Below are 12,546 nucleotides of genomic sequence, written 5' to 3'. Positions count from 1 at the left end.
GCAACTTCCCAGTGGGTCACCCATCATGGGAGTGCTTTAGCCCCCTTCTTGCTTAACTTCAGAGTTCCTACGGAACCCGAAACCAGTGAGCTCCCAAAAGGCCTCGTGCTAGGTAGGGATGGAAATATACATTTAAGGATCACTCCCTTGGGCGATGTGGGATGTCACAATCCACCCCCCTTAGGGGCCCGACGTCTTTGTCGGCACACACGCGGTCAGGGTTAGGCTCTGATACCAAATGTCACATTCCGGCCTCGGGCAGATCACTTTCCGGGCCCGCTCCACCACCATAGCACGATATTGTCCGCTTTGGGCTTACCATTTCCTCATGATTTTGTTTTTGGGAACTCACGAGCAACTTCCCAGTGGGTCACCCATCATGGTATTGCTCTCGAGCGCTTCTCGCTTAACTTCGGAGTTCCTACGAAACCCGAAGCCAGTGAGCTCCCAAAAGGTCTCGTGCTAGGTAGGGATGGAAATATACATTTAAGGATCCCTCCCCTGGACGAAGTGAGATGTCACACTTTTCCTCTCTGACTGTAGTTCACCAGTTTCAAAGAACCGCAAAGATGCAAATTACTACTGCAATCATGGAAAAATTAAAATTAATAAGAATCGTTCAAATTATATTACAATGCATGCCAAGCCACAACATCTGATAATCAATCAATTCCACAAAATCATAAAAATAAAAAATAAAAAAACCAAAAACAACAACAGAAATAAAAAAAAAAATTACAAAAACTCTAAAAGAAGTCCAATTAAAAGTTTAATGATTCAACTCAGAGGAAGCTCTGCCAGTGAATTCGCTCGGCAAAAAAATTTGCATTTACAGATTCTCACACAAAAGAACTAGACTAATAGCATCAAAATGAACTAAAAAAACAAACATGCACACACCCAGCAACCATACCTCCACCAAGAGAAAAAATGGCAAAGCGAAAAACAAGCAGTGCTCAGCTACGACCAATCATTCCTCGCTTGCACATACACACAACTCTTTCAAATGGGCCCGAACACGGGGGTTGGAGACGAAGGCTTTTGCCCCAAAAATAGTCACACAGAGATAAGGACCCTTGAAAGCGAGAGAATAGCAATTGATAAGCAAAGAGAATGATTTGCGAAAACGAACACCAAAAACGAAAGGTAAAGTAAGCGAAATTGACAGAAAGGACAGCGTCAAGGATGACCGACGCGTTGCAAAAATGGGCAAAAACAACATTTGAAACCACAGAGTCCATCGATGACCAACACATGGCCAAACGGCTGGGGAACAGCGGTAACCGACCGGGCTCCAGTCCAAGGGCAACTCGAGAGAGAAGAGTGCAAAGCAAGGGCATAAACGCCTTTTCACTGTGGAAAAGCAAATAAAAAAAGAAAAAATTTGAAATAGGTCCAATTTTATAGACTACTTTTTGAAATAAGTTCAATTTTTAGTGACTTTTGATTTTTGAAATAAGTCCAATTTTTAGTGACTTTTGATTTTTGAAATAAGTCCAATTTTTAGTTACTTTGGACTTATTTCAAAAAACCCCATAAAAAAACCCAACCAACAAAGTATTTGGAGGGCATTTTCGCCCGTGAACAGTGATTTTGTGTTGTGCTTTAGTATAGGAATAATTTGGTAAGTCTATAAAGTTTATTTACATTCAGCCCTTTACTTGTTATTTTTTCTATTTTACTTTTTGTCTTTACATTTAAAAAGGAAATTGCAAACTGACTTGGACTACTTCCGAATGGTTTGTGGTTCTTTCTTGGCACCAATACAAAGAAAATATATAATCCTTGTCACCAACGCATAAAAAAAACCTAACATGAATTTAATCCTTCCACGGCACAATCCTTTATAAAAGGCTCAGTTTACTTGTGCCGTAAACAAATAAGCTTTACAAACATTTAATAAACAATCAATCATTTGGTCTTGATCAATAGTAGCACGCCTAATCAATTCGTTTAGAAGAGCCTAAAAGCCTGCTCAAGGCTTTGGCAAGACACCTTTAAATGAACACAGAGTCCATCACTTACGCAGGGAGAGTTGCATGTGGATCTCACATCTAACAGCTTCTCGGAGTACTGAATATGATCCATTGTTCAATTTTAAACCGTAAATTCCATAGACGCTTGAAGAAGCCCAGATCATGACCTCACATTGTGCCATGACAAGACGATGTTATAAAGGTGGCGTACCTCGAAGTTGTCCCTGATCGTGACCTCGCGTTGCTCGAGCTCAACACATTTTGGTCTCGTGCTCCAAAGTTTAGATTTTGAGCTTGATGGGCTTAGATTTCTTCAGGTGGTTCTGCTCGTGGGACGAAAGATCATGGATGATAAGGGATGACAAGGAATTTCTTTAGGAGGTTTTACTGGACGTAGAAGATGGTGGCTTGTGATCTGTTTGTAATAAAGGGGTCGAGAGAAGCAGAGAGAAAGGAAAAAGAGAGGAACAGAGAGAGGAGAGAGAAGCGGACATTAATAAAAAGTTGATGGGTAAATGTAGAGAGAGGAGAGACCTGCTTTCACCCTGTGCTTGCTTTGATTGCTTTGTTCCCAGCCGTTAAGATCAGATCTAACGATGTACGCCCAAAGACCAGTCTGCATAAAAGAATTTGCGTTGGTTGACTTACCAACACGAGGATATTTCAGTATGTTCAGAATATAGAATGATACCACTGCTATATAATAAAAATTTTCTCCTACTGTACTACCCGACACCTACATATAAAGGAGAGCAAGGACTCTCTCTCCCTTCTCGACTGGCTTCTGGTGATCGCCATTTTGCACTTCTCTTACTGCAAGCCTTTACTCTCCCTCTCCCTCTCTCACTTTCTCTCTCGTACCTTTCTGTGAGGTATTTCCATATCTCATTCCGCAGCTTCTTTCAACCATGACAGTCGTGACGCCTGCCCCTATTGATGTATGACTCTCTCTCCTCTCTCTCTAAGTGTACATCCATCTATGTGTTTGGTGTTTGCCGATATCAGAGGTTTGGTTTTTGGTTCAAATTTGTATGTATTTCCTAAGATTATTGTAATTGGTTTTTTTTTTTTTTTTTTTTTCCCAGAACTAAAATTGAAATTTGGGGTTGTTTAGGGCTTTGGTTTCCAAATTTCTGTAATATGGTTATGATTCTCTCCATTGCTGTTTGAAATTTAGGGTTTTGTTGGAAATAGTAATAAGCGTTTGCTTTTGGTAAATGCTCAGAATTCTTCGTCACCCTTGTGTTTTTGTTTCAGCAACCAGAGGACGAGGAGATGCTTGTCCCGCATTCGGATTTGCCCGAAAACAATCACCAACCGATGGAAGGTATTATGATGCGTACAGCATGTCCATTCCCTGTAATTTTAGTTTTACTTGTATCTGACAAGTGGTTGTCTTCACTAAGTTATTTTTTTTGCTTTTGAAAGCAAACTCTAGGAAGTTCTCATACAGTGTCCATTGAAAAAGATCATATATACATGTTCTGCACAGTTGGATACTGAAATAGATCCTTTGAGTTTAGTTTTTAGTTTTCTCGCAGTACTGTTATTTTAGTTGTACGTTCAACAACTAACAGCATGAAAATTTTGTAACATATTTATGTTTCATTTTTGTTTCTTTGCATATTAGTCGTTGCACAACCTGAAACTGCTAATAATGTGGAGAACCAGCCAGTGGAGGATCCTCCATCATCAAGATTCACATGGAGAGTTGACAACTTTACTAGGATGAATACGAAGAAGTATTATTCAGATGTATTTGTTGTTGGCGGCTATAAATGGTACTGATCATCTTCTCTATTTTTTTTTTACGTCTTCACTGTGCTGTGATACATTCCTCTTTGACATGTTCCTCTTTGCTTTGCTTTGGCAGGCGCGTGCTTATTTTTCCTAAGGGAAACAATGTGGATCATTTGTCTATGTATTTGGATGTTGCGGATTCTTCAAGTTTGCCATATGGGTGGAGTAGACATGCCCAGTTTAGCTTGGGGGTTATCAATCAAATTCATAACAAGTATTCAGTACGAAAAGGTAACTCCTTGGATATATATTCTTCTAATCTTCCACTGCTCATTAAATTTTGGATTGGAGCATTTGGCAATATAAGAATTTCCGGACTTAATCCACGATGTTGGGTGTGATTCTCTATCTATCAGAACATGTGTGCATTTAAACGTGGAAATCAGGAATGTTGCAAATAATGGTTTCTTATGTTGATGAAAATAAGTAGATTTGCTAGGAAAGAAAATCGTTCATGGTTCATTACAAGTATCAGAGCCCAATGAATCTAATGGAGGACTTGGTTGTAGGGAGTGCATTATGTAATAGGGAAATTCAGAATGTAGATGTGTTTGGCCTTTCGGTTTGCTTCTGGTACTTAAGCTTGGTGAATTCAGTTCATGTGATCTAGAAATTCAATAGTTATGTTTAGGCTTGTATTAGTTGGAGTTGTTTCGAAAACCAAAATTTTACCGATTCTGTAAGCTGGTGCTGACATTTTGTATACTTACAGACAGAAACCTGCAGAATTAAACAAAAATGTGCATATAGATTTCAACTAACCGAGCGCAGTGGCATTCTAGAATTCTTCAGCCAACCCCACTTTGTGGGATAAGGCTTTGTTGTTGTTGTGCATATAAATTTCAACTCACTGTATTTGTGTGATACAGACACACAGCACCAGTTCTATGAGCGAGAAAGTGATTGGGGTTTTGCATCCTTTATGCCTCTTAGTGAACTTTACGATCCCAGTAGAGGGTATCTTGTGAATGATACACTTATAGTTGAAGCCGAGGTTCTCGTTTGTACGGTTTTTGAATACTGGACATATGACTCAAAAAAGGAGACAGGTTATGTGGGGCTTAAGAACCAAGGAGCAACATGCTACATGAACTCTCTTCTCCAGACTCTGTATCATATTCCTTATTTCAGAAAGGTTAGCGGCCGCCCTTCTCCCTCATGCTAACTTGTTTGTTTAGAGATCTGAGGAAAACAATTTCTTGGATTATATATTTCAGGCTGTTTACCATATGCCCACAACCGAGAGTGATTTGCCATCGCAAAGCATACCATTGGCTCTGCAGAGTCTATTTTACAAGCTCCAGTACAGTGACAATAGTGTGGTGACCAAAGAGCTTACAAAGTCTTTTGGATGGGACACATATGATTCATTTATGCAGCATGATGTGCAAGAACTCAATAGAGTTTTGTGTGAAAAACTTGAGCACAAAATGAAGGTAAAATTCTAACTAAACTTAGTTTGATGAATTTGAAAATCTTATGAATTGGAAGCTCTGGATACTTAATGAAAAGTACATCAGGGAACTGTTGTAGAGGGAACTATACAGAAGTTCTTCGAAGGACACCATATGAACTACATTGAATGCATCAACGTGGACTACAAATCTACAAGAAGGGAATCATTTTATGGTACTTCGATTTTTCTGTTTTGAGCTCTCCCATGTTTGCTCCTTTTGCATAACATTTTTTAATATGTGCCTGGCAGATCTTCAACTTGATGTCAAAGGCTGTCGTGATGTTTATGCTTCTTTTGATAAGTATGTTGAAGTGGAACGTCTTGAGGGTGGTAACAAGTATCATGCTGAACAGTATGGATTACAGGTTGGTAGCTCTATTAAATTTTCAGGCTGTAGATAATTTGGACAATTTTGCATGAAATTCTGTGGGACTTGTCTGCTTGCTAAACTTGTTTCTGTTGACTAAGCTTCTGAGCAGCTCACTTTTGCTTGCTCCTTGCATTGATCAAGATTGCAGGATGCTATTTTTGCAATGCCATCCGTGCCTTTCTATTTTGAATTTTAGTTTTGTGTCTTAGGACACTCTTGGCCCCAATGTAAACAAATAAACCTGACATCTTGGGTGGAGACAAATTAACTTGAGGCAGTCAAGGTAAAGATGATTGCAAATTAGATGGTGACTAGCTATTTTTTTTTTTCTTCAACTTATCGAACCATTGCTTTTGCAAGGCATTTTCAACCCAAACAAGAGAAGAAAATTATAAAAAGCAAAGTCACAAGGGTTGGGCTTTCACAGGCCCTTCAAATTGATGAATAAGATTGAGGCGTGGTAAAATAGGTGTTACAACTGAGGGAGGGGAAGAAATAGGTTGGCAGTTGTTAAACTTAATTTCCTGAATGCTGGAATGGATATAGTCTACACAATCCAAGTTCATAAACCTTCAGGATTTTGGAAATATGATGAGTTATTTTATTATGGGAAAGAAAAAAGAAAGAAGAAGAAAATAGTGGATTGTTCTTCTCAGCTGCAAGGGGATAAAACAAATTCAGAAGTATGGTTTATCTGATTTGGTTGGGATCTGAAGGTTGTGGCAAGAGATACAAGTTGATGCCCATCGACAAATCTTTCTGAAGGACATAGTTTAAAGTGAGGTTTTGGGAAGGACAGATGGATTGAGGGTACAGAGTTTTGTTCGTTATATCTGCATCTGTACAGGTAATCACAATTTCATATCTATTCCAAGAATGTGTGTCAGTTCTTTGCTTCGCCTTAAAGTTGGGAGGTTTCAAAGGAATCTGAATGATCAAGAAGCAGAGTTGTCGCTGTTGTCAACTGTAGGACCAGTCTCCCTCGTCCCTCATAAAGCAAATAGGAGAGTTTGGAAGTTGGAGCATTCTGTAACGTTTTCTTCTAAGTCACTCAATACATATTGGATATCCCGGCTCCATCTCTTCTACTGAAAAGTTTGGAACTTTGAATGTTGTTGCCCTGTCCCTTGGCTTTTTCTTTGTGGGCTTGGTTAATTGAGGAGGCAGGGTTATACTGGTCCATTCCAATGTCATCTAATAAGTTACTATGTGAAAAGCTTTGAAAAGGGGTTTAGTGCTGTGAATTTTTCCAGTGGTACGTGTAGATAGGAAAAGCAGAAATTTTGTGGATATTGTGAGGAGGTGGAATGCTTATGGGAAAGGGCATGCTGTTGGGCATCTTTGTGAGTGCATGTAGCTTTGGAATTTAGAGAGAGCTCGTTTTCTGTTATTTTTCAAATTGGAAAGCCTCTGTCTTGTAATTTAGAGAGATCTTGTTTTCTGTTGTATTGTTTCAATCTGAAATGAAAGTTTGGTTCTTTTTAAAACAAAATGTTTGAATAATGAGGCAGAACAATGTTTGAATAGCCTATTTGTACACGATATTAGGGGTGTTCAAAAGAAACTGACGGTCTTTTCAAACAGGTTGCTGCGTAAATTCAGTAGAAGTTGTAAAAGCGGATCTTATCTTAGAAAGTAAAAACTTATATAATTGATTTGGTGGGTAGTTTTAAGCATCAATATTTACGTTCAGTTTTTTCTTTTCCTTGGTTTCCTCCTGTTGCCTACCTCTCTCCTATTTATTGTTCCCCTCTCTTTCCCATGATAAATCTACCTTTGTCTTTTGTTTTGTGGAGGGATTGTAACGTCCCAAATCTAATAGTTGGTTTGCTTCGGCCACAAGTGTGATTATATCTTCAGTTTGTTGCATTTTGTTTTTGGCTGTTTGTCATAAGAAAAACTATTGTTTTATTGGCTTATATTTGTTGGATGATCATTTTGGACGTTGTGGGATCTTTTCAGGATGCCAAGAAAGGTGTTCTGTTCATTGACTTCCCCCCTGTGCTTCAACTTCAACTGAAACGATTTGAGTATGACTTCATGCGGGACACAATGGTGAAGGTTGGAATTCAATAAGGGGAAAAAATTGATATAACATGCCATTGTGACTGTTATTTGTGCATGATTAGTTTGTTACCATGAATTTCACTATAGTTTGTCCATCACAATTGTGTCCAAATGATTGTTTGAAAATGAAAATGGGAAACTGTTGTCTGTATTTAATGATCCATTTATTCGCAATCAGAGTATATTTACTTGATAAGTTGTGGTCAGTATGAATGCTGAGGAAAGAATACAAAAGAGAGTAAATTTAGATTTAACTGAAAGTTCAGTTTCAGTCAATTAAACCAATTTTAATCAAAGTTTAGACAAAAAAAGGGTAAGGACCCATGTTGTGTTTGCATTAAAGATATCCTTATGATTTGCATGTCCTGTGATCTGGCCATTAATGGTTCTATTATCAGACATTTGACTTGAATGACCTGTTTATTAGACTGGTCTGTCATATATGGGTTTGTCACCGGAAAATATAGCTTTGAGTTCCATTATTTCTCCCATCTAGTTTTCCATAGTGATTGTTTCTCAATTCTTCACAGCTTTTAAGTGAATAGGGCCTTTATAACTTGATCCATTCATAATTTATTCCAGATGAGATTGGAGTGATGTGATTAGCATTTGATTACATAAGACTGATAAACTGCATTTCTTTACTTGACATTAAATATAGTTCTTGATGGTCTCATTGTGTAGATTAATGATCGTTATGAGTTCCCGTTACAACTTGACCTTGATCGAGAGAATGGAAAATATTTATCGCCTGAAGCTGATAGGAGTGTTCGCAACCTTTACACACTTCACAGGTACATTTTCAGCATCATTCTTATTTGTCATGTATCGGAGTCCACTTTGTTTAGTTTAATCTCTTAGGGAAGCTTTCTGGTGATCCCTTTCATGTGATAATAATAGTTATGAGGTTCACTTACTGGTGCTTGATATAGTTGGGGAAATATTCTATGTAGCTCTTGTTATTGAAAGAATTCTAAATTCCTCATGCATGCTTTGTAGGAAACCCCTTTGCTCTTTTAGTTGCATCTCTTTTTTCTGGACAGAACTATTTTCGTTGTTTAAGGAATCTTGGTAGGGTGCCAAAATTTCTGCTTTGAGGATATTTTGGTTGACATTACTATCTGATAGTGGTGCTGAATTTCACTTTTGTTGCACATTGTTTGTGGGGAAATAAATTGGTATCGAACTCGCCAGCCACAAGATTCATAGTACTAAGAGAGATACAAATTTGATATGTAAAACCCACATTTACATCTCATTTTACATTTCAGGAGGTGTAAATGTTGGTTTTACTCCAATGGGAGAGATGTAAAATTTGGAATTTCATTCATCGTTCTCTATTTGATTGGTTGGGCGACCTCCAAAAGATGTAAATTTACATTTTTATTTATATCTTCTGGCGAATATGGATATTTGACGTCCCTCCATTGGAGTGTTTTCAAGCCAACCCAAAAATGTAAATGTCAATTTCAAGGCATTTTGCATCTTCCATTGGAGATGCTCTAAGTGGCTGTGTTCCTTTAGTTGTTATGATGTTATATGTATGTACACGTCTCATTTTATATCTATGGTGTGCTTTCCTATTCTATTTTCTTCTTCTTCACCTTTAGTTGCTATGATGTTATATGTATGTACACATTTCATTTTATATATGTGGTGTGCTTTCCTATTCTATTTTCTTCTTCTTCTTGCTTTTTCCCTGTCTTGTACTGCTCATTCACCTATAATGTTTTTTTCTTAAAAAAGGAGTAAATTGTAGCCTCAACTTTAATCAAATTGGAGCAATGGTCCCTCAACTAAAAATCCATTACCATTGGTCACTCAACTCATTAAAACGTGTAGCTATGGTCCTTTTAGTCAATTTTGTCAAAATGAGTTATGTTGGAAAGAGCATTGCTACAATTGAGTTAAAGTTAAGGGACCATTTCTCCAATTGGGTTAAAGTTGAGGAACCATTGGTAATGAATTTTTAGTTGAGGGACCATACCTGCACATTTTGATGAGTTGAGGGACGAATGGTAATGGATTTTTAGTTCAGGGACCATTGCTACAATTTACTCTACAAAAAATTATTGTTGTGGAATAAACAAACACTCTAAGGCATTTTTATGTCTCCCTTAGACACAAGATGACTATGTTTTGATCTCCCTATAAAAGAATTAGTTTCGATTTGTAGTTAATTTTTCTATTGTACTTACCCATTTTATGGTTGTTTACAGTGTTTTGGTGCATAGTGGTGGGGTGCACGGTGGACACTATTATGCCTTTGTCAGGCCAACACTTTCTGATCAGTGGTATGTCACAGTTCTGTATCCATCTCTCAAGTGTGCACACATGTTTTGCTTGTCTGGAAAACTTATGATTGATTCTCATCACCTTGCTGGATCAACCCCCTAGTTTGGGTTTCATATTGTTTGTTTGAAGCCAGAATTTCTAGAAGCACACATGTACAAATATGCCTATATACTTTACGTTTTAAATTTGATCGACTTCTTTCCTAGCATCAGGAGGACCCTTTTCTGCATTTGTCTTTTCAGGAGAGACAATTTCATTGCCTATAAACAGTAGAAATCCAAATTTCAAAATTGGGAAGTGGACCACTTCAGAAAAGCTGGAAAAAAAAAACAAGGAAGCTTATCTAAAACAAAAGGGACCTTATCTGTGAATTCTTTGAATCTTCAGGCAATTAATGACTCACTACAGTTGTATTGTCAACCTTTCTGGGTGAACTGTAGTTTGATTTTTAGCAGTGTCTATCTCTATATATATGAAGATGGATGTGGTTGTAACTTTTATATAGCAATCTATATATATGACTATAACTAAGCATACCACCTTCATATCAATCTCCTCGATAAGTAGCAACCACACTCACATTCACTTTCAGTGTGCCACAATAAGGTAATGATAACATAGTAAATGACCATGCCATACGGATGTTTTGAGGCCTTGGGTCATAATAGGCACCTCAGTTGGTATGTTTCTGTGCCAATTCTGTTTCCCAAGTTTTATGCTAATTCTAGACATTTGATTGAATTTTGAGAAATGCTGGGAAAGCAAGGAACTGAAGTTGCTACTATCTTCAATCAAGCACCCTTCATTTCACATGTCATTAAGTGTGGTTAGCAGGTATAAATTCGATGATGAGAGGGTAACAAAAGAAGACATAAAGAGGGCACTAGAGGAGCAGTATGGTGGTGAGGAAGAGGTATGCTTTTCCATTTTCTGCCTGTGATATTGAATTGATGTTTATATTTTTAAGTTTTTTTTTTTTTTTTTTTTTTTCATAATTTGCTTATTGTTTTACAGTTACCGCAGACAAACCCTGGGTTTAATAACACTCTTTTCAAATTTACGAAATATTCAAATGCATACATGCTGGTGTACATTCGGGAAAGTGACAGAGATAAAATAATCTGCAATGTGGATGAAAAGGACATTGCTGAACATCTGAGGGTGAGATCCTGTTCTTAAGGCCAAGTTTTAGGGTATGTTATTCATTTTTAAGAAATTGTGGCTTCTCCATTTGACGATGTATTTGAATGAACCTCTGAACAATGCTTATCTCAATTGTCCTGTTGTTTGAGATCAGTAAAGTTCTACTTGAACTTGGAATCAGAAATAAATGAGTTACAAAGAAGGTCATGCTTTGCTTGTTTGTTTCATACATTTGGCACATCAACTGCTTTGTGGACAAACTTGCTTAATTTATGAGTTACTTATATACAAATGAAAACAAATACACTATTGCCTTACGGGAGATAAGTTCTAAATAAATTCATTGACTTGTGTCAGGAGAGGTTAAAAAAGGAACAAGAAGAAAAGGAGCACAAGAAGAAAGAAAAGGCAGAGGCACACCTGTATACTATTATAAAGGTTGGGGTTTAGCTGTTAACGTCTCCCTTATTAACAAGTGACTTTAATGGTCAATTTGTACAAGTTTGTAGTTTGAATATGCTTAAGAGGTATATGATTCATCTAGGTTGCCAGGGATGAGAACCTCATGGAGCAAATTGGGAAGGATATTTATTTTGATCTTGTGGATCATGACAAAGTTAGAAGTTTTCGTATTCAGAACCAGACTCCTTTTAACCTTTTTAAGGTACAATTCAGAAGGTGCTTGTTGCACCTGATTTTAAACCTTTTTTTTCTTCTATCAATAAGAAAAAAAACTTTCTTCTTCCGCTGGCATCCAACTATCCATATTGTCTGCTAAATACGTTATGGCTGTAATGGTTGCTTATGTCCTCTTTCGTTTTGCAAGATATTAGTTAGTGTATTAAAACTCGAAAGGCTAGAGTTATTGCTTTGCTTGTCGATAGTTCTCCTTTTTTCTTAAAGAAAATAAGTTATTTTTCCCCCCTTTGTAGGTTGGATGTAAGGTAGAAGCAGAGGATAGAACTCTAGATGCTTTCAAGTCCTCTTACATTGTCTCATAACAGTTAACTGACCTGTTTGTGTCATTATATTTTCATTTGTATAGTTACGGTTTAGTAACTGTAACCATTCTACACAAGCAGAAGTACACACACGAAGAGGAATATATATTATAAATATATATATTAATTATATATATGGTTTAGGATCTGGGGACACATGCTTTAATCATCCTTGCAAAAAATTAGACAAATCCAAAACCATTAAGACATTCATTTGTAATGAAGAAAATGGAAAAATGCAGTTCTACAAGAAACACTAAATTTATTCTAACGGTCATACGGTTTTGGATTTGTGTGATTTTGGTAGACTTGATCTTTGAGGTAAGACATAAAAGATAGACGTTTGGATTGTTTAAATACATTATGTAGTGGGCCCCACAAACATGTGTGTCAAATGCGTCTCCACTATCCGGATCCTAACTCTATATATATATATAT

The 12,546-nt window shown here is 37.2% G+C and overlaps 1 protein-coding gene across 8 annotated transcripts in view; it reads left to right on the top strand.

Annotated features, from left to right (window-relative positions):
• The first annotated feature begins 2,687 nt into the window (after positions 1–2,687).
• The window catches only part of LOC103958051 (ubiquitin C-terminal hydrolase 12-like), a 39,403-nt gene continuing 29,544 nt past the window's right edge, over positions 2,688–12,546 (top strand). For 5 of the 8 annotated variants that reach the window (XM_009370281.3, XM_009370273.3, XM_048571248.1 and 2 more), the window contains exons 1-15: positions 2,689–2,914; positions 3,234–3,303; positions 3,607–3,757; positions 3,850–4,007; positions 4,646–4,911; positions 4,994–5,212; positions 5,297–5,405; positions 5,482–5,597; positions 7,565–7,663; positions 8,354–8,463; positions 9,889–9,963; positions 10,799–10,877; positions 10,979–11,125; positions 11,465–11,545; positions 11,652–11,771. In XM_009370281.3, the coding sequence (XP_009368556.2) occupies positions 2,885–2,914; positions 3,234–3,303; positions 3,607–3,757; positions 3,850–4,007; positions 4,646–4,911; positions 4,994–5,212; positions 5,297–5,405; positions 5,482–5,597; positions 7,565–7,663; positions 8,354–8,463; positions 9,889–9,963; positions 10,799–10,877; positions 10,979–11,125; positions 11,465–11,545; positions 11,652–11,771 (1,830 nt within the window). In that variant the 5' untranslated portion in view covers positions 2,689–2,884. Of the gene's footprint in view, positions 2,984–3,233; positions 3,304–3,606; positions 3,758–3,849; positions 4,008–4,645; positions 4,912–4,993; positions 5,213–5,296; positions 5,406–5,481; positions 5,598–7,564; positions 7,664–8,353; positions 8,464–9,888; positions 9,964–10,798; positions 10,878–10,978; positions 11,126–11,464; positions 11,546–11,651; positions 11,772–12,546 lie in introns of all 8 variants that reach the window. The other 3 variants (XM_048571245.1, XM_048571247.1, XM_048571246.1) reach the window with 2 other exon arrangements.

Source organism: the organism of the source record quoted next, unplaced genomic scaffold, assembly GCF_019419815.1.
Source record: "Pyrus x bretschneideri cultivar Hongxiangsu unplaced genomic scaffold, Pyrus_bretschneideri_v1 Contig58, whole genome shotgun sequence".
Taxonomy (NCBI): domain Eukaryota; kingdom Viridiplantae; phylum Streptophyta; class Magnoliopsida; order Rosales; family Rosaceae; genus Pyrus; species Pyrus x bretschneideri.
Note: the sequence above shows the minus strand (reverse complement) of the source record. Positions and strands in the feature narration are given on the sequence as shown.